Genomic DNA, 21,968 nt, shown 5'->3' with positions numbered 1-21,968 from the left:
CCAAGAATAATAGTGTTTTGTTATAGACTGTTTTACACCTGTGATTAAAAAGCCTTAGTAATTACAATCATACTAATATTCCCAGTTTTGCAGTAACATTTTGTTTGGTTGCTAAGGATTTTTGTTTTTTTAGAGCTCTGAGTCTGCTTTGAGGCAATAGTGAAAAAAAAAGTGCATCTGCATAAATGGAAGATTAATTTGCTATTTTTGGCTGTGTGCTTCTGCTTAACTCACAGTTTGGTAATTTGGAGAGTGTGTTTCTGTGAGCTGTAAGTGAATTAGTGTTTGTAGTCAAACTTCAGAAGCACCCATGGACTCGTGTGCTAAAAGGATGCTTTACAGCTTTGGAATTCAAGATTCTGGAATTGTAATGACTGAAATTAAGGCCCAAAATTGCTTGGAAAATTAGCTTGTCCAAACATGCAGAGAAACTCAATTACATATCCAATTAACGTCGGCCGCATATCACCAGAGCAAGAGCTGTAACAATTTTCATTAGCCGATCTCCAAAAGGAATATTATGTTTGAATAATCAGCCAGGTTGGCCAGGCATGGAGTGCAAATGAGGGTCCCTTGAAAGACTTTCTAAATGGGTGAAAAGCATCTTATCTCAGCTTGCTTGCTGAAGTACAGACCGCTGTTTTGCATGTGATTGATGTGGACGGTGCGAGACTGGATGACATACAGTAATGACAGTGGTATTTGTAGACAGGTGGCACCATGTAGTTTGCCATTCTGCAAGCACACAGCCTAATTCGGCAGACTGTAAAAGCAAAACAAGTACATGAAAAAAAAAAATCTTCCTGCAGTGAGCCAGGCATATGTGTGCTGTGACTTGCTGATCCCAATAGTCCAATCATTTCTAGTGGCAGTTTGCCCAAATGTTGTGGCTGTGGTAACCATTTTCCTTCTCCCTTTTTTAGTATCCCATCCCACGTGCTTATTCATCATTTGGCCTTTCCTCTGTGTAAAACACTGTCAGTTGAAAACACACTGGATTAAGAGCACTTGAGGATTAAGAGCACTTTGTCTGCATTTCACTGTCTCTCTTTCCATCCTTCTCTTTCTCTTTCATTGTTCCCCCTCTTTATGAGGTGCTGCTGCTGGTCAATAATGGATGAGAGTGTGCTCAGTGCCCCCTGACACTAGGGCAGCAAACAGAATAGGGAACCCTGTCTGCCTATACTGTGAATAGGCAGAAGGCCAAGGGCCGTGCTCACTACCAAGTGGTGTTCCAAGAGCAGGTTAGCTCTTTAGTAATTGCTTGCTAGGACTGATATTGTCAAACGGAGTAGTAAATCAAGACCAGCAGTTCGTGTTAAATTCGACAATCTTCAAGGCTTTACATCATGAAAAGAATGTAGGATATATAAAGCATGAATGATATATAATGTATACAGGAGCATTCTAGATGGTCATTGAGATGCTGGCAAGATCACTGAACAATATATGTTCATATTTTCATATTTTATATTTGTTTCTTTTTATATAGTTTATATATTTTTTATTTATCTACCTCCTTTTGGTTATATTTTTTTATCCCAAATTGCATTCCTTATGTTTGAATACCAGACAGATGCAAAAAGCATTTCACTGCATGTCGTAGTCTGTATGTATGTGCATGTGACAAATAAAATTTGATTTGATTTGATCAGGTTTCTGACTATTACAGTGCCACCAGGACTCATGCTGATATCACAAACTCAGGTTGGAAACTTATATGTTTTTTTCCCCCATGCCTGTACAAACTCTTCATTCTTGTGCTGTGTATGCAGAATTTTTTTCAAGGCTTAGATATTGGCAGGGTGAAATTACTACATGAAGCAAGGATATGTCTTCAAAAGGGGTTTATTTGTACTTTACTATAACTGATCTGTGTCAGCAGTTTTAAGGCTTCATGACAGGCTTCTGTTAATTAAAAATACACACCAATTTTCAAGGCATAATGAAGGCTGTGATTATTTTTTTTCAGTATCTTTAGAAAGCGCTTGTCTCAGACAATACTGAAGTGCTCAGCTGAGCTGTGAAACCATGCAGACCAGCTGTGTAGTACATGGCATATCGATGTTAAAAAATAAGAATCCTTGCCATCCTTAGCTCCCAGTAAAAGCATGTCCTTGGGGACTGACAGCCGCTGTCAGTGTATGGCACAGCTGGAGCTAAAATCCTTAAGGGATTCCAAAAGGGTTTGACAGCTAGTGTGTGGAAGTTAATTTAATGCCAGCATAACCATAAAAAAACCCACCAGCCTTTGTGTTTAAATATTATGAGCTTTTCATGTGTCTACTAAGATATTTTCTGAGGAAAAATAAGAAAAGAATAAGACAAAGTAAAAAATAGAAAGCAGTGGTGTTTTAAAACTAAACCATGTGTGGATTTGTGGTTAATATATTAGCTGGTCTACTTCTGAGTTTCGACACTGGAGACAATACTATTTTGGTTTGATTGAATGAGTCTTTCAGCTCTTGGAAAGCTCAATTAATCACTAAAGACTGTTTTCCCACCAGCCACTGTTAATGCATAGACTACTGTACTGTATGTGACTCAGAGAAACAGCTATGAGCAGCTGATGTGTAAAGGTGGAACAGAATGCATATTCTGCCCTGATACTATTTCCTCACTTCCGAGATTAAATCTAACCGTAGCATAAAATTTTTCAGCAAAGGTTAAGGTCACAGAAAAAGGCTTTTAGCAGGACGCAAGTCTTATGTGTTTCTGGCATTAACACCTAAGCAGATTTAAGTTATTTAATTTAAGTTAAAGCAGCTGTCTGGCTCACCTATAAAGCATTTAGCATAAGGATCGTGACTCTGAATGACAGCCAACCATTTCACTGCTCTGAACAACACTTCCCTGTTTCTCCTATGATCGCAAAAAAGACCCGCATCAGAAGTAACTTTGGCTGCTCGAGGCTTCCATAGCATGTATTTGAAGTGAAGCAAGACATTCATCTGGCTTAAAAGGAGCTGGTTTGAAGCAATGTTGAAGGTTATTCTTTTATGGTGTGATGGGGGAATATAGTGCCTGTGCTTTCTTGATGTGCCCTAGACATACAATCTTTTGTTGTTTTTAAAACAACAATAAAGATCTATTCTTTTCAATTATATGCAGGGCAGTTTGTCAGGCATCTTAAATGAAAGAAAAAAAATTTAACTATTATGACTGTTACTTATATTGAAAAAATGTCAACTTTCTAATACAATAGCTTCAGTGTCTACATAAACAACAACAACAACAAAAAAAGAGTGATGAGTAGAAGTAGAAGTATCCAGGGCAATGGGAAATACTTGGGTAATTAAACTTTGTTATTGTACTTTATTTGGAACTATATTCACTTAGGGTTATTAAAGGTAAATATAGGTACTCTTAATTTAATTACATTTTCTAAAAAAAAAACTTTATACTTTTCAGTTATTTATTACAGAATTCCAATTTTTCAAAGGTTTCTTGTTTTCTCCTTTAGCCAGTGACTGTATGCCTGCACAAAAAAGACTCATTGAATCTATTTTATAATATATACAACAGTATTACTATATTATACAACAGTTTGTTCTGGTCCTCTAATTTGATTGCCCGAGCAGCGTTCCACTACAGTTATTACAGTGGTGTTAGTAATATCTTCTGCAGCCATGGCAAAATATACTTTTTAGGAATATAACTTTTGACTTAAAATATGAACGCAGCTTAGATGAAGATGAAAAGAAAGAAGGAGAGCCAATTTGACCAGACTCGCTTTTAACAGGAATGAACAAATTAAGAGCTAGCTGGCTTCTTACAGAACGTTTTTCACTAGTTTAACAAAAATAAACAATTTGGCCTTTTTGTTTGCGAGATGTCACATACTCTTTACATTTCTTCTTTATAGAATTGAAGCAAGATAGTACTCATAATTGGGTGGTTATTTTTATTGTTGTGATTCACTAAGCCGGGATACTATATATAGAATGATATGTAACACCCTCTAGAAAAATTAGAGGAGAAAAAAGAAATGATATCGAAATAGATTCAAATTGTATGTCCCTAAAATTATTTACTTTTTTTTCAAAGTGCAGGGAGAAAACATTTTTTAAAAATATTACATCAAAACAAATAAAGTGTTTCAGTAGGATAAAGATTGTGCCGTTTGTTTTGGATTGCTGAAGATGTTTTCAGTATGTAAAACAGTCAGAAGAGTTGATAATGAAGAGGCAAGGCAAGGCAAGGCAAGTTTATTTGTATAGCACATTTCATACACAGAAGTCATTCAAAGTGCTTTCCATAGAAATTAGAAAAGAGTTTATAAGCGAGAGAAAAAAAATATATGTAAAAATAAGAGACACACGATAAAATCATAATAAAAACAAAGAACAATTAAAAAAAATAAATGTGATTTTGATAAAAAACTGTTTAAAATATGTTAAAAAGAATAAAACAGGAGTAAAAGTGATTTGGATAAAAAGTGCAGTCAGTGTGAAGCAGCACAGTGCTCATTTAGTAAATGCAGAGTTAAACAGATGTGTTTTTAATCTTGATTTAAAAGTGTCTACTGTTGAAGCACATCTGATCTCTTATGGAAGCTGATTCCAGCTATAGGTGGCATAATAACTAAATGCTGACGCACCTTGTTTTGAGTGAACCCTTGGTATCTCTAACTGACCTGATCCTAATGATCTGAGTAGTCTGCTTGGTTTATATTCAGTTAGCATATCTGTAATGTATTTTGGTCCTAAGCCTGATTAGGCAAGAGCAGCATTGCCTAATCAGAGCTTTAGATCAATCTAGTCTTATTCAATCCCATTCCCATAGATTTATCCAATCCCATTCCTATTGATTACTCTAAGTTTTACATTTTACCGTGAGCTGTTCAACATTAAGAGAGAGTGTATTTTTAAAAAGGCAAAAAACAGCTGCAGAAATTTGCGCCAAGCCAGACACCCAGAACCCAGAGTAAAGCTTGAAGATCCACTTAGGGTGTCTTTGATTATATTAGAGCTTCCTGAGTACTCTCATCCTTTCAATTTAAGTCAGACTTTCTGCACTTTCCTCAGTGTATTCCTCTAACTGAGTGAAATCTCAGGCCCAGACTGGCTTTACAGATGAGCCATTGTGCTGCGGAGAATGAAAAACTGCCATTGTATTGAACAACAATCATACATTTTTAAGAACAAATTACAAGCAGCATTTGTACAGGGCAGCTTCTGTGCACTGGATGCTTTTTAGCAACTGACCATTCCCTTTTTGAGTGTTCAGAAAATGGAACGAAATTGCAAATTAAGTTTAATTTGAGCCTGTGATGTCTACTCATGCTTGAATATCTGTATTCATTTTTATCCTAATACCTGCATTGCTGTTTTTTGTTTTAACATTTCATTAGTCCAGACAAACTACAGTATGCTCTTTTTCTTGTGCTTATGTTTGAACCCCAACCGCTGCTTAAGCTTTATTCCTCTAGACAAACACTGATAGCAAGGATTGATTCTGCATAAAAACACACCTGGAGAGAACGAAGTGAGCCGTGAAGTGTGTGTGTGAGTGCGTGTGAACGAGTCGGTGTGCAATGTGTGTAGGTGGTATGTGATGACTCCGGATGAGATGTACACTGACAGGTCCGGCTGTGTAAGTTTGGTTCATGCTGATGAGTTGGCAAATTCAAGGTCTGCTCTGAGTTACGTTCAGTGTTTATAGACACATGAACCAATAACTCCGAAGGTGTTGCTGAAGGCTTCCTAAGGTTCATCTTACAGCTTAATCTACGTTAGGTGGGAGATGAACTCACCTCTGCATGTCTTTAGGAAAAGATATTGAATTAAACCAGCAGTATCCCTGTTGACGATATACTGTATGGCATGTTTATTGCAGACCTTTTAGAGATTCCTTGATGTTTTATTGTTGCTACTGAAGGTAAACCTCCGAAAAGTTTTCTTTGGCCACAATTCTGCAGATATAATGCTTTCTGCTTTGCATATTATGCTGCTGGCAGCCAAATGCAATCTTGTAGAATTCAAATGTTCACTTAGTGAAGCTGTCGCTTGAGTTATTTTTGTAACATATCTCTTATTGCAAATGCTAAATGTAGCATACGTACTGTATGTCATTCAGGGAAGCAATGGGAAATGGGTGTCTTCTGAGTCCAGCTCAAATGAAACTTGAACTGCTTGCCAAAACCTTCACTAGACAAGGGATTGATGAAAAGTCATTTAGAATGATACTGGACAATATTGGTCAAACGTTTCCTTTGAAGTGTTCAACATTGTCACTGTCATATAGACAGGTCTTTTGTAAGTCTGACAGGTTGACCATATGCTGCATTATTGATTCCTTGAAAACCCTGGCGTTCTTAGGTTGCACTTAGGATGACGTTATTGAGTGACAGATTTGTGTAGCTCTATGGAATTTGCATCAAAAAGTCTGATTGCTTCATTTTTAAAAGCATCAGCCCAAAGACAAAATTCTTTGTATTCAAAAATGCCAAGCCTGTCTTGCATAAATGCTGTGAAGTCTGTGTATAAAAGAGCTGGCTGAAAAAAAAACTCCTTTCTTCTACTCCAAGCTTTTGCTTGTCAGTGTCAATCAACACTCATGCTGTGGACTTTAAGGTCTACCTCAGGCATGTATGTGTTTGAATGGCCTCTGTTCTTCTTCTGTCACACCATTTATCCATCCTACTTCATTCCCTCCCTCACTCCCTCTCTCCCTTCCACTGTCTATACTTCCATCTCTTTCTTATTTGCTCTTTCTTTATAGTTTTTTTTTTTTGTTCAAGTTTTTTTATTTAATCTCTTCTTTCACCCTCAAGCTTTATTCCCTACTTTATGGAACAGATGTCTGGATCTGAATTTGCACTGGCACACTTGCATGTCCGGTTCCTCCGAGAGCCTGAGTGAGGCAAATCTTTACACACCTCTCTTCTTCTGCTTCACCCACTCAAACACATCCCCACACACACATCCACATCCACAGGAAATCAAACAGTGCTGGATAGCCTCTATGATGCCACATCTTTGAGACTGAAAACACCAGAGAGCTGCCTCCATTCTCAAGGGCTGAGAAATAGAGCGAGAAAGAGAGAGGATGGATGAACGTGGAAAAGGAAGAGAGAGGAGTGAGGTTTGATGAGAGAAATAGAAATAAATATGTCAGACATCTTGCCATCTGTACTGGGGCACTCCAATGGGACTAATTAGGCAGCTGAGGCAGGTTGAGGAGCTCGTTTGAAAATGGTGCACTCTTCCGGGGAAACCAGGAGGTGCAAAAGGAGTCTCCACTCATCACTGACTCACTCCTACATGTTTAGGCGGATTGAATCCCCTTTTGCACTTAACGCCTGCTCGTCGGCTGTGAAGCCTCTCGAATTGATATTTTTGTCTAAGGCAGATAGATCCATGATATTCTTTTTATATCTGTTATTTTAGATACTGAAACACAAACAGTTCAGGAGAAGTTATTTTATATCTTTCGTCCTTGATTTACGTCTTCTGTTTTGTGCAAAGTACTAAATAGCATAATGAGAGCTTAATTGATTTTTAAAATATTGATGCATTTTATCCTTGCCTCACCATCAGTCAATGATCAGAATGATTTATACCTCTCACTTTTATTCTGAATTGTATTTCAACTAGAGTTGTGAGATATGAGATGACTACTGATCAAAAACCGAAACGTCCTGCATGAACTCACTGGCAGGTTGTCAAGGCTATTTTATATGAGTATAAAGAAAGGCCTGGGATGCACTTTTAGTTTTATTTTAATACAAATCTACCTCATTAGTCAGAACACTGTGTACTTAAAATGTTTATATGTTTAGTACCAGTCTTTGTAGCATTGCCTTTTATAACCCTGTCTGCTCATCACAGCAATTCAGATGAGCGAATGCACAGTAGAGATGCGTGGCCTGGCCTCAGGGTTATGTCAAACGCTACATAACGAGCTGCTTAACATGGAAACACTAAAACATCATGACTGGTTTGTTTCGCCCCTTAAACCAAAATATGGCAGTAATGCTACTGTACGTTATTCCTCGGACTGCTGGAAAATGGCTTTCTGGCTCAACTTTACTTACATCTTCTTTAATAAATAGGTGCAGGTCACTTGGGTATTGGCTGGACCACATGTTACGTCTTTAGATGTATTCATTGTTGAGTTATAAAAATATATTTAAACAATGTATCAGACCTACAAACCTTTATGCACAGCAGCTCTACATTTCAACATCAGAAAGAAAAAAGTAGTTGTAAAAAAAAGTCAGATTAGTCAGTCAACATACGAATGATTGACAACTGAGAGTTGAGTATGTGTTTTGAATTCTCCACTTGATGTGGCGGCCTTGTTTTGTGTCAGTGTACAGTGTTATATTTTCATCTTCTATTTTCATGTGGTTTAATTGAATGAAATTTATTTGCCATTTAATTTATAGACAGTTTTTGTTTTTAGTTTGGCCACCTGTCAGTTCTCACCCAGCAGCAGGTTCTCTTATGTCATAAGACAAGTACTAACCTGGAAGTCTGAATTTTCATGTGCTTCCTCTGAGAAATGTGAAACCAACAAATGAATCTTTTCCTAACTGGTTCTCATGTTGCATCACAGGGCAGCATATCACACTCAATGGAAAGTGTTATTAGCCCTCTTAAGCATACAAACACCTGGCATTGGATAGTGTCATTGTAATTGATATTGAAAAGAGAATATTCTGATTCTCTGAAGGGGCTTTTTACACCTGGTCACTTCATGCATTTTTTGTGATTGGATAGCTATCCAATCGTAAAAAGACCAGGTGTAAAATAGGGATGTACCAATCCGATATTTTGGATCGGTATCGACGCCGATCCAAGCATTTTGAGTGGGTCGGGTATCGGTGGTATCGATGTGGTATCGGCGTGACCGATCCTAATCCGATACCCATGGTCATGGGCGTCGGAACCATTATTTGTGGATGGGACAGGACCCACCCACTTTTTAAGACCAATAATATTTGACCCACCCACTTTTACCGTCCCTATTCAGCGCATATGTCTTTTTTTATATTACTTTTTAGAGCGCCGCCAGTCGAATTCATTCTGCTTGAGGAATGCTCTAATAAATTAAACTCCATTCCGCTTTTTACCGACAGCATTGACCACGCTCCTGCTCCCTGAAATCCATGGGCGTTGGAACCATTATATGTGTGTGGGACAGGACACGCCCACTTTTTATTTGCTTCCGACACCCATGCCAGTGGTGGTTGATTAATGAACAGCAAACATCATAGACTATTGCTTAAACTTATAAGAAAAATACAAGTGACGTGACGTGACATATTTAGAAAGTGTATACACACTTAAAGTATACACGTTTTATAGGAAATATGTTGCACAACCGCCTGCGACAGACAGGCAAGTTTAGCAGGCGCCCTTTTCATTTACCTCAACGCGTTAAACATGTCGCTCGTTTGGGTGCAAGGTTTACTGTTTAATACAGTTTGCATTGTGTTTCAAGAGTTCTAATTTAAGATTCACTTTAAAATATTGCCTTTTCTTCAGAAAATAATGAAATTTAATAATTGCAGTATATATGGTTTAGATTGTTATACCACTAACTGTTAAAAGTACTGTTTGCTACTGCATTAATACTTTTTTAAAGTTTCTTGTGTTTTCATTTTTCATCCAGTAATGGGCATTTTTGTATTTCTTTGCCAGACAAATAAATCTTAATAACTAAGCGAGTTGTATACATTGTTTAGTTTTAAAGGTAGAAAAGAACACAGATATCGGATCGGTATCGGTAGGGATGTACCGATACCACTTTTTCTCTTCCGATCCGATTCCGATACGAAAAAGTGGTATTGGTACATCCCTAGTCTAAATGCCCTCTGAAACGTTTTTCGAGGTTCAAACCACTTCAGGAGGTGGTCTGGGACAAATTTCAGATGAAACTGGACAGGTGTAAACAAATGTGGTTGTTCAAGCCACATACGTCAGCGCTATACTCCTCCCAAATTGAAGTACGTCACTCATATTTTAACTCAATTACCCCGGTAATGAGGTAAAATATATTTGCATTTTGGGCGGGAGCAGGAAGATCGGATTGATATCCGATTCGCCAAGACGCATTTATGTGGCCTAATGTAAATGGAACAGATTTAACAAATCAGATAGCTATCGGATCAGAGAAAACACATGAAGTGACCAGGTGTAAAAAGGCCCTGTGTATCCAGGATTTTTTTTTTTCTGTTGCAGAAAAGTACTTGAATTAGTGAAATTGCATGCGAATTATTCTTCTTTTAAAAAAATTACGTTCTGTGATGAAAAATTATGTTCTGTATGCAGTTACATCAAAGATGGCTGGCTGAGAGTCTACAGAATCTACTTGATTTTGCAGAAACTGATTTTGAGATATTGTTTAATTTTGCCACCATACATGACAAGTGTGGTATCACACTTTTCTGTAGAGCCTATACCATGATAGTGTTTAAAGATAGTCAGTAAAGATTATTAATGTTTCTTTGGATAGTAATGAACCAAACACACACATTACAGTGCATTTTTAAATTAGTTTGAAAGCTGAATGAGTTATATCAAGGCCTCTATGAATAAAGCCTGTCTTTATGAGTTTGTAATAAGCAAATTTTTAAACGTTGCAGCCAGACTTTTTTTTCATTGCAGCCAGTTCTCTGCAGCCAAAGAACTCTATTCGTTTAATTAATTTTCATTAATGATTGCAAATTTTAAGGTTTTGACAGAGCTGGAAGTAATAGAAATGTAAGATGAGAAACAAATGATATTGTGAATTGAGTAATAAAGAGAAAAGTGATTTAATTTAATCCAGAGACCATTTGATTAAAGCAAGCTGAACTAAATTGAACACTTTATCATGCACGCTCTGTTTATTGATTTTTCTAGACTTGCCATTCATCTCATGCATTTGTAATTATATTTCAGAAGCAATACTTAATATCATTTGATGCACATTAATCCACATATGAGAAAATCAATTAGATGGTGTCATATACTAGACTCAAAAATGAAGTCATAGCATGAAGTGCTTTGGGCATGCAGCTCGAAATGTTCTTTTAGAAATGAAATTAAAAATGTTTTAAAGTTTACCCTAGTGTATATTTAAATAGAATTACTTGTATTACATGATATCAATAACCAATATGATTAGAAGATCACTGTAGTTACATTCCTTTAAATGATGCTCTGACTGTGAACATATACAGAAATTGAAAAGTACCCTTTTAGCTTGAAAAGGAGAATCAAGAAATGCAAAATGGTAGACCAGACAGAAAAGTCTAGGGTTATCATCATCATCGTCATCATCAGCACTATTACAACCTTATCATCACTGACCTTGAAATCCCCTTTAAATTTAAGCGCTTGAAAGATTAGAGCTGCTTTGGTAAAACACATAATGACGGCAGTCTAGCAAAGACAGCCTCTTGACACTGCAGGATCACAGCTCACAGCCTGTTCCACACCTGGGGTGGTTGAATGATATTAGTTTAGAATTAAAAAGATTTCCACTTGTGATGAACGAGATCATGTTTTTATTGCGTGTGACTTGAAAAAGGCTGTTGAAATTCTAGAGTAGAATTTATTGTCTTTAGAATTCAATTATTTACAAAGAGGTTGCTTTATCAAATGCTGTTCTTTTATGAACTGTAACACTGAAGATAGGAACAGAGGGCAATGTACAAATTCCATAACTGAATAAGTGGAGTGTTTGCTCAAATTAGGAAGGAGAATCTGGGCTTTGAAGCCACAAAAGACGCAACCATGAAAAGCAGTTGAGGAAAAAAAATCTATATTTACTGCTTAGTAATTTTTTTTAGGACTAAGAATTTGTTTGAGGAAGATCCTAGTGTGGCTACTGATGATTTAACTGAGAATAAAATGATTAACAATGACAATTTTTTTAAAATGAAATTTTCTAGATTTCTAGATGTGAATGCCTACCTAATATATATTTTTTTTGATAATAATAATAATAGTAATAATAATAAATATAGTATATTGTATCTATAGTTTATATTATATATAGTCTTCAACAGTTTAATAATTTCAATTCTGAAAATATTATGCTATTAAAAAATGTAATTTACCTAATCTAATTGTTTTAATTGACTATCTTTATTTTTTAATTAATTAATTAATTAATTAACAAAGTCATTTGAGCCAGGTAAAACATTTTTATTTAGGCTGTCAATCAACAAAAAATATTTTTTCCTGAAATGAATCATTAAAATCACAGAATTAATATTGAATCAACACAATCAAGTATTTAAATTCTAATACTTTTGTAAAATAGCATTTTTTAAGCTTGGAACACAGCTTCTCTCCTGTGAAGAACAGATTTCCAGATTTAGGACTTTCAGATTAAAAGGCATATTTCTTGATTCTCTTCTTTGTAAAATGTGAGTGGCAGGTTTGAACAATTAAACAAAGCATTAGTTACCTTCTCACTTACAGGTTTTGTTATTTGCCCTGAGCACCACACTCCTGTAATATAGTTTGGTGAGGTCCTGTAGAGATAGTATTGGTAGTGTGTTTTGCTTTGAGGTGATTTGTCAAAAACAAATACTTCTGTGGTAATTACAATTGGCTTTGCAAACTGTGCAGATAACATTTGTTTTCTACAAAGATCTATCAAGTGATCTTTTAAAGTGAAACGTCCTTCCTAAAATTTTAAAAGGATGGTTCGGTTTGATGGCACACACGTCACCCCAAGTCATAGGTAACTGGTCAGCTGTCACAGGAAGTTGACAAAATGCTGTGTTGAACTTTAAATGAATTAATCACAAAAAAAATTAACTAATTCAATTTGACAGCGCGGGGGGCACGGTGGCTTAGTGGTTAGCACGTTCGCCTCACACCTCCAGGGTTGGGGGTTCGATTCCCGCCTCCGCCTTGTGTGTGTGGGGTTTGCATGTTCTCCCCATGCCTCGGGGGTTTCCTCCGGGTGCTCCGGTTTCCTCCCCCGGTCCAAAGACATGCATGGTAGGTTGATTGGCATCTCTGGAAAATTATCCATATTGCGTGAGTGAATGAGAGTGTGTGTGTGCCCTGTGATGGGTTGGCACTCTGTCCAGGGTGTATCCTGCCTTGATGCCCGATGACGCCCAAGATAGTTCGGATAAGCGGTAGAAGATGAATGAATGAAAGAATATTTAAATGTTTTTTTGTTGGATTTAAAGGAGAATGCTCAACAACTTTATTCAACTTTGTAACATTTAACTTCATTGTGATAAAGAGACCTGCAACAGATAACCTGTTAAATAGATCTGAATTTGTTGCCATCACTATGACAACAAATGATTCTGTTTTAAAATATATGCAGTACATTTTCTTACATGTGTTGCGCTGCATCTTTTTCCACTGTGTGGATTAATCTGACAGCTGCAGGTAATAAACAGTCAATGAGAATTCAGAGCAGCATCCCAGACCACACTTTATGCTATCGATTGGATTTTTTAAATGTAAGAACTAAACATTACTCATTAAACACACCATATTAGACAATAGCCCAATAGCTAAAACACTTTAATTACTAGCTAACGATACAATTGTCCCAGTGAGAATAAATCACCTGCTGGTTACAGTGTAGACTTCTTTCAGCTCGGGTGTAATGATGTTTGATGTGTCTGAGGTGGCGTACGTCAAATGCGTTCAAATTTCCCACCGAGTCTGACCCGAGATCCCTGACACACTATTAACTTTGAATAACTGTTTCAAGGGTTGTCGGGATGACAGAACATCTGATTATGCAGCATTTCTTCTTCAGTTACTAACTAATCCTGGACATTTTATTAGTTCATTTTTAAAAAACATAAATCCAATGTACTGTGGCTTTACTATCAGCTAAATATTCTGTAGCAAAACAGCACTATTCCTTTAGAAAGTGCTTGCTGCAAAAATCCCTTTATATACTCAAGAGTTTTTATTGTCCTGTCTTGCAAATGAACAGCTACTGTGAGGCCTCGCTCTTATTAAAAGACCAACATATCTCGTTCAGTGGATCAGGGAGTTCTTAATCACAACCATTTATTGCTTTAATAATTTAGACACCAAAACATCCACAGACAAGAGCCAGTGAAACTTCAGAGCCTGCATTACTGCTAAGCATATGCAGCAAATCCTCACAGGTCTCTGCCAAGAAAGGAAGCAGAGAGCTCTGTGCAAGAAACATATCTATGTGCTAATTTGATAAGATATGCTAACAAATTGCCTGAAAGGATGGCTGTGATTTTCAGATTATATTTTCCCCTTATGGGTAGAGCACAGTTTTGGCCAGGCAGTGAGATGAGCCTTTGATTGTTTCTGAGTCTCTCTGGTCCTATCAAGAAGATAGAGCAGGAATTAGTGTCCAGCACTGTGTGATATTGTATCAAGACCGCTGTGTTTGCCAGCCAAGAAGAGCCCATCAGAACAGGGAGGGATTGTGTCACTGACTACAACATTGAAGAATGGCTTACTGAGAGGTTGATATTTGAGAACACACAGTAAATAATTGATGGAATACTGTTAACACTGTACCAAACTGTCCTGTTTTTCTCAACTAGGTGATGCTCTGTATTCGTTAACTGTACCAGTGCATGCATATGTATGTATTTGACCAATACGTTGCAATGAGCCATCTGTGTGTTTTTCTCTAACAGATTTAACTCCTTCTATATGTTTGTGTGTGTGTGTGTAGGATGCGGGAGAGGGAGCTGTGGTGCGTGGGCAAGAGAGTGCTGCTGCTTGGCGTCTGCCTGCTGTCTCTATGGGGGCAGCTGAGCCTGGCCTCCTCACACCGCAGCCACATTGGTGAGTCACACACATACTAATAATTCTCAATAACAGAAACACCACTTAATAACTTCAAGCTTAGTGATGAACTACTGAGCCACAGCTGAAGGGATGCTGGTTATGGACCTGGCCATCATGTGCTTGGAATGTCTTTTTACTGCTGCAAACTCACTCATTTAACCTCCACTTAACCTCTGTTTGCTATCAGACCTACAAAGAATGAACAAAAGATCCCACATCCCAGCGTAGTGAGTCAGATACAGTGGTACAGTGCTGCCTACTGTTAGTGTCACACCAGTGAACATTAACACTAGACACACACAAATACATCATCTCAGCATGCTGTTCTTCCAAAGTATTTAATTTGAATATTGCAGAAAGGTAATTTAAACATGTTGGACTATGGTGAATGTGACCATAAAGCAAAACACACAAGCAATATAATTCAGGAGTGCAAATAAAAAAACTACATTTTCATATTCTATTTAATTTTCAGTCTTGTATTTGGCATTTTTGAGGATTTTATGAGAGAAATCATCCGTATAAACATGATATTTCAAATCATAAAGAGCAGATTTAGGATACGGTGGAACTGTGAAGGCTAAAGAGGGGCTTATTGGCCCCAACTGTAAATCTCTTGTTTGCTGGAGAATAGGTACCAAAGGCATCGATGAGGTCCCACTGAATGAGTGAAGGAGAAGGAGGAGAGAGAGAGAGAGAGAGGGCGAACAAGGGGGAGGAAGGAGGGGAGACCCCGGGCTAAAGGTGGAAGCTGTGACTTCACATCACAATAATGAGCTGCATCCACAGGGGCAAACAATGGCAGTGCAGAAGCCTGAAGTGGGAATTATGACGAATTCAACCAAGGCCAACAAAGACATAGTGACAGCTTAACAATATACACAAATCCTCCATTGATTGGCTACATGAATTTTAGTGAAGACATGTTTTGTGATCACACGCCAGGAGCCTTTGCAAAGAGCCATTGGGGACAATGTGAAGAGGCAGCAGCAATTAATCTTGCCTTCCTGAGCCAAAGGGCAGCTCTAAATAAAATCACACAGCATTTCAGGAGCTGCGACAAAGATAGCAACAAGTTAAAGGGACCCCATCTTTCTCCCGGCAATGCTATATGTGTGGTGTTGGCAGTAAAGTCTGTGATTGATTATGGTGAGGATGCCCAATCACTCAGCCCTCAGTGGGAAGAAGGAGCTGCTTTCCAAGCTGCCAGAGCTCCAGGGCTCCTGGCTAACACTGAGCTAATCACATATTTAGTCCCAGTGGTGTTTTGAGGTCACGCCAAGGTGTACCTGTAAACAGACCTCTTTAGCCCCACTGCCTAGAGATCTTGGGACCTGCTGCCATTTGGACACTTCATACAGTACTCTCCCTGCAACCTTAAGAGATTACAGATAACATACTACCACTGTAGCAGTGCCAGAACTTGTTATCCAGCCATGACAGGAAAAAGGACACAAACACACACACACACACCCACACACACACATATCTACAGTATATATACATTTCTTAAGAGTAACACCTACACACCTGCTTATGTGTGCATGTACATATCAAGTGTTTTAGTTCACTTCAAAAAGTGTGATCTCACTGACTTTGACTGTGTCGTTTGCTACAGCATTGCTTGGTGGACTGATTAGAGTATTTAAGAACTCCTGGGATTTTCACACACAACAGTTTCTAAACTTTACACAGAATGGTGCAGAAACAAAAATCATCAAATGAGCATCAATTCTGAGAGGGGGTAACCGCAATGATGGGAGAGATCAGAGGAGAGGAAAGCAAGACTAGCTTAAGCTGACAAGAGGGTTATAATAACTCAAGTACACACTCTATACAACCACGGTTAACAGAAAAGAATCCCAGAATGCATAATCACATTGTTCTGGCCTTGGATATATAAAAAAAGAAGAAAAAGAAGAGAAAAGAAGAAGAAGGATGGTGGAACCATTGACGGTCCATTGAAGATAAGTCTGTTGAGGAGTCATTCCCAATTCTGTCACTGTCTATAATTAAAGATGGATCTTCTAATGCAAACACAATACTGCAAACTTGGTGTACTTTTCTTACTGATGAGGCCATCAGCACAGACCATATTAATTATTACTGGTCTCTGATATATTTGTCTTCTTACTTAGGTGCACCAAAGAGCACAGAAACAGGCAGGAAATTAAAATGAGTATTTCATTTTGTAAAATAACGACATCCAGACTTCTGTCAAAAATCCTCCTGGGATTCATCAATAAAGATTATATGGATGTAAACCATAGTATTTCTCACATAACAGATTTACAGAATACTCTATACTGGCTATTTTTATACTCTATACAGGCTTTTTGGTCCTGGTAATTTACAACCTTTTGAGAGGTAGTCCAACATCTTAACCACTGAGCTACCACTTTGTCTTCACTTATAATATACTAATCAAACATTTTCTGAGGGGGAGCCACCGGATTGAAAGTGTAAGTGAAATAAAACAGGCTTAAAAAACACTGTAGGCACTCATCTGATAAAACCTGACAGCTGCTGTCTTTACTGGAGACACAAACCTACAGCAGATGCCCTTTGTTAATTTGTGTACATGAGGAAATTTGTACCACAGGTAGTGGGAAGCAGACAATGACATAATTGTTTATTGGACTAAAATTAACTTGTATTTTAGCAAGGATTTCTCACACATTGCTGTATTACTATTATGGTGCATTCTCAACTCTTAAGCCCAAAAAATGTCATATGAATTTATTTATGGTCAAATTATTGCTGGTCTAACAGTGAGCACCCATGCATACAGGGGAATACAGCATGCCTGGTTTGCATCTTTACTTGGGATTTACTTGCTATCTTACTTTGTCTAGCTCAACCAAGTCCTTCATTACAATTCTCTCTCTCTCTCTCTCTCTCTCTCTCTCTCTCTCTCTCTCTCTCTCTCTCTCTCTCTCTCTATGCATGCATGCTACTATGCTACCTGTTAAATGTTGTAAGTTGATTTAAACTTAAAAGCACAAAAGTCTGTATTTTGTGCATTTGATGAATTCTTCACTGATTAGTTGTTCATTTTCCACATACAGTAATGATCAAAATAACTGCAAACAGGAAAGGTACTTTGAATATAAATGGCAGCAACAGCTGCAGTTCTGTAATTATTAGTCCTTTTTTCAAGTATCAGCCTTCCCCTTTCTCTGTTTTTAATCACATTGCTATCTCTACAGGCAGCTCTTGTCTGGCTAACTCATCTGGCCTGTATGTGGTCTAATCATTCATCTGACCTACAGCTATTTCTCATTACTAACCTCTCATTATCACCCATTGAGACATGTGGCTGGATGGCCTGTGATGCAAAGCAGTGTTGTTTTCCTGTTTTGGATATGAATTAATAGGGAACATAATGATTTTATAGATGAAAACTATAAGTTGCAAATGACAGTGACATGGTGTCTGTTACTGGGAGGAGTGAACCAATTTGCCTTCAGCAAACCTTTATAGTTCCTTAATACAACTTTTTACAGGGCTCAAATACATGGTCAGAGGGCACAATGCTTAGGCTAAACCCATTCATTGTCTTGTACTTTTCTTATAATGGTAATATTGCAGTGAAAGTGTGTTCAGGGTAATGACTTTAGAGAAGATGAAAAAGCCGTTAATGTAAAATGGCATGTAAAAAGCCTATTCATTTGGCTATTTCAAATCTTGTTTAATATATGAAACCAGCTATAACTGTGCCAAGGCTAGATTAATAGGGGGCATTTATGCTCTCCTGGAGAGTACATTATACTATTCGATTACTAATTCTGGCAAAAAGTAAATATAATATGTGTAGTGACTACAGTATAATATAGTATTTAATATACAGCACAACAATTCTTATCCTTAAAAGCCTGCAATAGGCTTACTGCTGTGTCCTTCTTGTTCTCTTTTTTCTCCCTGTTTTAATGTGATGGTAAGATGCTCCCAGCTAGTCGTTTGAGCTCAGTGAAACAGAATGTTCTTGAAGTCGAGTGAAATAGAACGTTCTAAAATGAGGTCTATCAATCGTCTCTGTAGTCACTTCATTACATTCCCCAGTCTGATTCACTGCAGGAACGAACTGCTCAACATGGTACCCTGAGCACGCCTTAAAAGAAGAGGCAAGCAAGGCGGAACCTTCTTGGTCATGAAATTTAAGAGTACTAAAACTGCTCATCTGCTGTCTACATTGCCCAAAGTAGAGAGTTCTGCTGGCAATTTGGAGGAAATGTTATTCAAACATACACCTGTCTGGTGACTCCAAATGACAGAGTGCTAAATTGCTGTGGAATAATGTAATGAAAATAACGAAAAAATGAAATAGTCTGTGCTTGAAAGCAGTGCTAAAGAAGTGCTAACTTGGAGTGTGCAGTGATTATGTCTATTAGAGAGGCAGCAGTATGTTAATGACTCTTGAACTGGGTTAATGTAATTTATAATTCACACTTATTTCTGGCATATAATACTTTACTCACTAGGTCTTTGTTTACATTTCTTAATGATTAGCTCAACCTTGACAATTGCAGTGACCAGTGACAATTATGCATATACACACACACACACACACACACACACACACACACATTGTATATATATATAATGAATTAGATATAATTATAATTATATCATGATATAACTCATGATAAAATAGCCCCCTCTGGCAGTTCTAGGTTTTTATTAATCAGGGCCTGAATTACAATTGTTCTCACTAAATTTTATAAACAAAGAACTAACCTCACATAACCACAAAAGAATGTGGTCTTTTTTCCAGTATGTGTTTTTTCAGAAAGTAAATCTTTTCATTACATAGATTTATTGATCAGTATAATGTAGGCCCACTTTTAGTAAGAGTGACTTTGAGTCAGCATTTTCTGTAAGGGACTATGTCTGTATTTTGGCCCACTATTCTGTACAACATTGTTTCAGTGTATTGATGTTTGAGGGCATTTGTTTATGCACAGCTTGTTTAACACCACAGAATCTCATTTGGGTTGAGGTCTTGATTTTCCAACACCTTGATATTTTTCTTCTTTATCCAGTCAGACATTGATTTGGTAATGTGCTTGGTATCATTTTCCTGTTGCATGAACCAATTTCAGCCCTGCTTTAGCTGTTTGAGAGATGGCTTTACATTTGTCTCAAGAATATTCTGATTTAAAGTGGAGTGTATCATTGTCTCAGTGACGGCAAGTTTCCCAGGTTTTGTGGCTGCAAAACAATTCCAGATCATCACGCCTCCACCACCATGCTTGACAGTTGGTTTGAGGTGTTTGAGGTGATATGCTGTATTTGTTTTTTGCCAAACATGGTGATGTGCAAGATGACCAAATTCCTCCACCTTGGTCTCATCATTCCAAAAGGATATTTTTTCTGGAACTTTTGTGTTTATTTATTTTGCAAACCTAAGTCTTGTGTTTATATCTGTTTTAGAGAGAAGGGGCTTATCCATAATTGTTCAGTCTTTTTCTGATTATGAACATAAACATTTAACCTGCTTACAGTCACCTGTATGTCACATGTTGTAGCTCTTACAGTATGTCTGTGTGAACATAAACTGAAGTTGCTAGGAACCTCATTCCTGGAAAGACCGGCAAATGTCGTAAAGGCTCTTGATATATAAACAACCGTTCTTACTGTAGAATGGTCACATGTTGACCATTCAAAGTGTTTGTAACAACAGTTGCTACTCTGAGGTCATTGCTAATGTCCTTAATTGGCATGATATAGACATACAAATGAGTGATACAGAACACCAAACTGCCATAAGTTAAACTTTTATAAAGGTAGCCACACTTCTTGGTGATGAACTAATCTTCTGCATTTTAATAGTAACACCTGTCTGTTAATTATGTTAAAAGATGTTAGAAAGGTGTTTTTGTTTGTTCTCACCTCGTTTATGAGTGTTTCTTTACAATTTGACTACAATTGTGATTTTTTTTGTCATCTGAGGTTAATTTTTTCCTTACAGAAGATGGCTAGGACCACAAAATTTAATTTAGACCCTGGCAATTGAAGAAGGATGGGAAGTAATGTTAAATGGGAAGTAATGGCTTGAGATTTTCCAGTTTAATGACAATTTCAAAAACATGCTAGTATGTGAATTGGCTATTCTAAATGACCTCAGGTATGAACGATTGTGTAATTATGCATGTCCATGGTGACCTGCGATGGACTGGTGGGCCATTCAGGGTGTATTCCTGCCTCAAACGTAATGTTCACAGGATAGGCTCTGGATCTACCATGGCCCTAGGCAGAATAAAATAGTTACTGAAGATGAATGAAAGAGTGAATAAAAGCTCTGGTGTTGAAGCAACTCAAATGATACCATTCTTAAATAATAAATAATAAAAAATCTCCAAACCCTTTGCCAGCTTGACTCAATTTCAGAGTTCCTGATGTTGTGCTTGAGCATTACATTGTAGTGCCTTTTTCTTTGTTACTTTTTGATTCCTCACCTCTTTGCCAATACACCATTTCTTACAAGATTATCTGACCTGATTACCATACCACCCGCATCTGATTTGAGATGTAACTGGCATGTTAGGCATAAGATGGCAAGGGAAGCTGATAGGTGTTTTTTTTTTTTTTTTTACAGACGTTGTATGCCTGATGACATCTCAGCTGTCAATCATGCTAGGAAGAGGCTTGGAGGACTGGGTGTATGTGTGTGTATGTGTGTGTGTATGAGAGATGTAAAACACTACTGACACTTCGAGGGTGGGAACGACTTGCTATTTAGAGCAAACATGACTGGCATATCAACTCAGGCAGCGTGCATATGTGTGAGGGGTGGCAGAGTGCGATGGGAGTGCAGAACTCTCCATACCCCAGCTTTATTGTACTCTCTGCCTGATGGTGTACATTTACCTAAACAGATGCTCTATTAGCTGAAATAAATAAGTATTTTGAAATCATGCTATATAAAGTTGTGTATATGATTTTAAAAACATCATTTGTACATGTTATATTTCATGGTGCTGTTTTTAAGCTTGTTTTTTAGAATCCTCTTCAAGCATAACTAGAGCTATGACCTACTTGATTTACAGTTGGACATTAATATTGATCATGTTCATTTAATAGGCAAAATTGATAGCCTTGTCACTTCATATGGATAGGAGCTTACTTAATTTAGGTCTTACTTGATTGACTGACTTACAGTAGGGTCAAATGAGACTTTATGAGTCACAAGGAATGCAAAATGGT

The 21,968-nt window shown here is 37.5% G+C and overlaps 1 protein-coding gene across 2 annotated transcripts in view; it reads left to right on the top strand.

Annotated features, from left to right (window-relative positions):
• tafa3a (TAFA chemokine like family member 3a) overlaps positions 1-21,968 on the top strand; it is a 70,682-nt gene that overhangs the window by 32,782 nt on the left and 15,932 nt on the right. For both annotated transcript variants that reach the window (XM_060867109.1, XM_060867108.1), the window contains exon 2: positions 14,647-14,759. In XM_060867109.1, the coding sequence (XP_060723092.1) occupies positions 14,648-14,759 (112 nt within the window). In that variant the 5' untranslated portion in view covers position 14,647. The remainder of the gene's footprint in view (positions 1-14,646; positions 14,760-21,968) is intronic.

This window comes from Tachysurus vachellii, chromosome 4 (assembly GCF_030014155.1).
Source record: "Tachysurus vachellii isolate PV-2020 chromosome 4, HZAU_Pvac_v1, whole genome shotgun sequence".
Lineage (NCBI taxonomy): Eukaryota > Metazoa > Chordata > Actinopteri > Siluriformes > Bagridae > Tachysurus > Tachysurus vachellii.
This window is presented reverse-complemented; position numbering and strand designations above follow the sequence as displayed.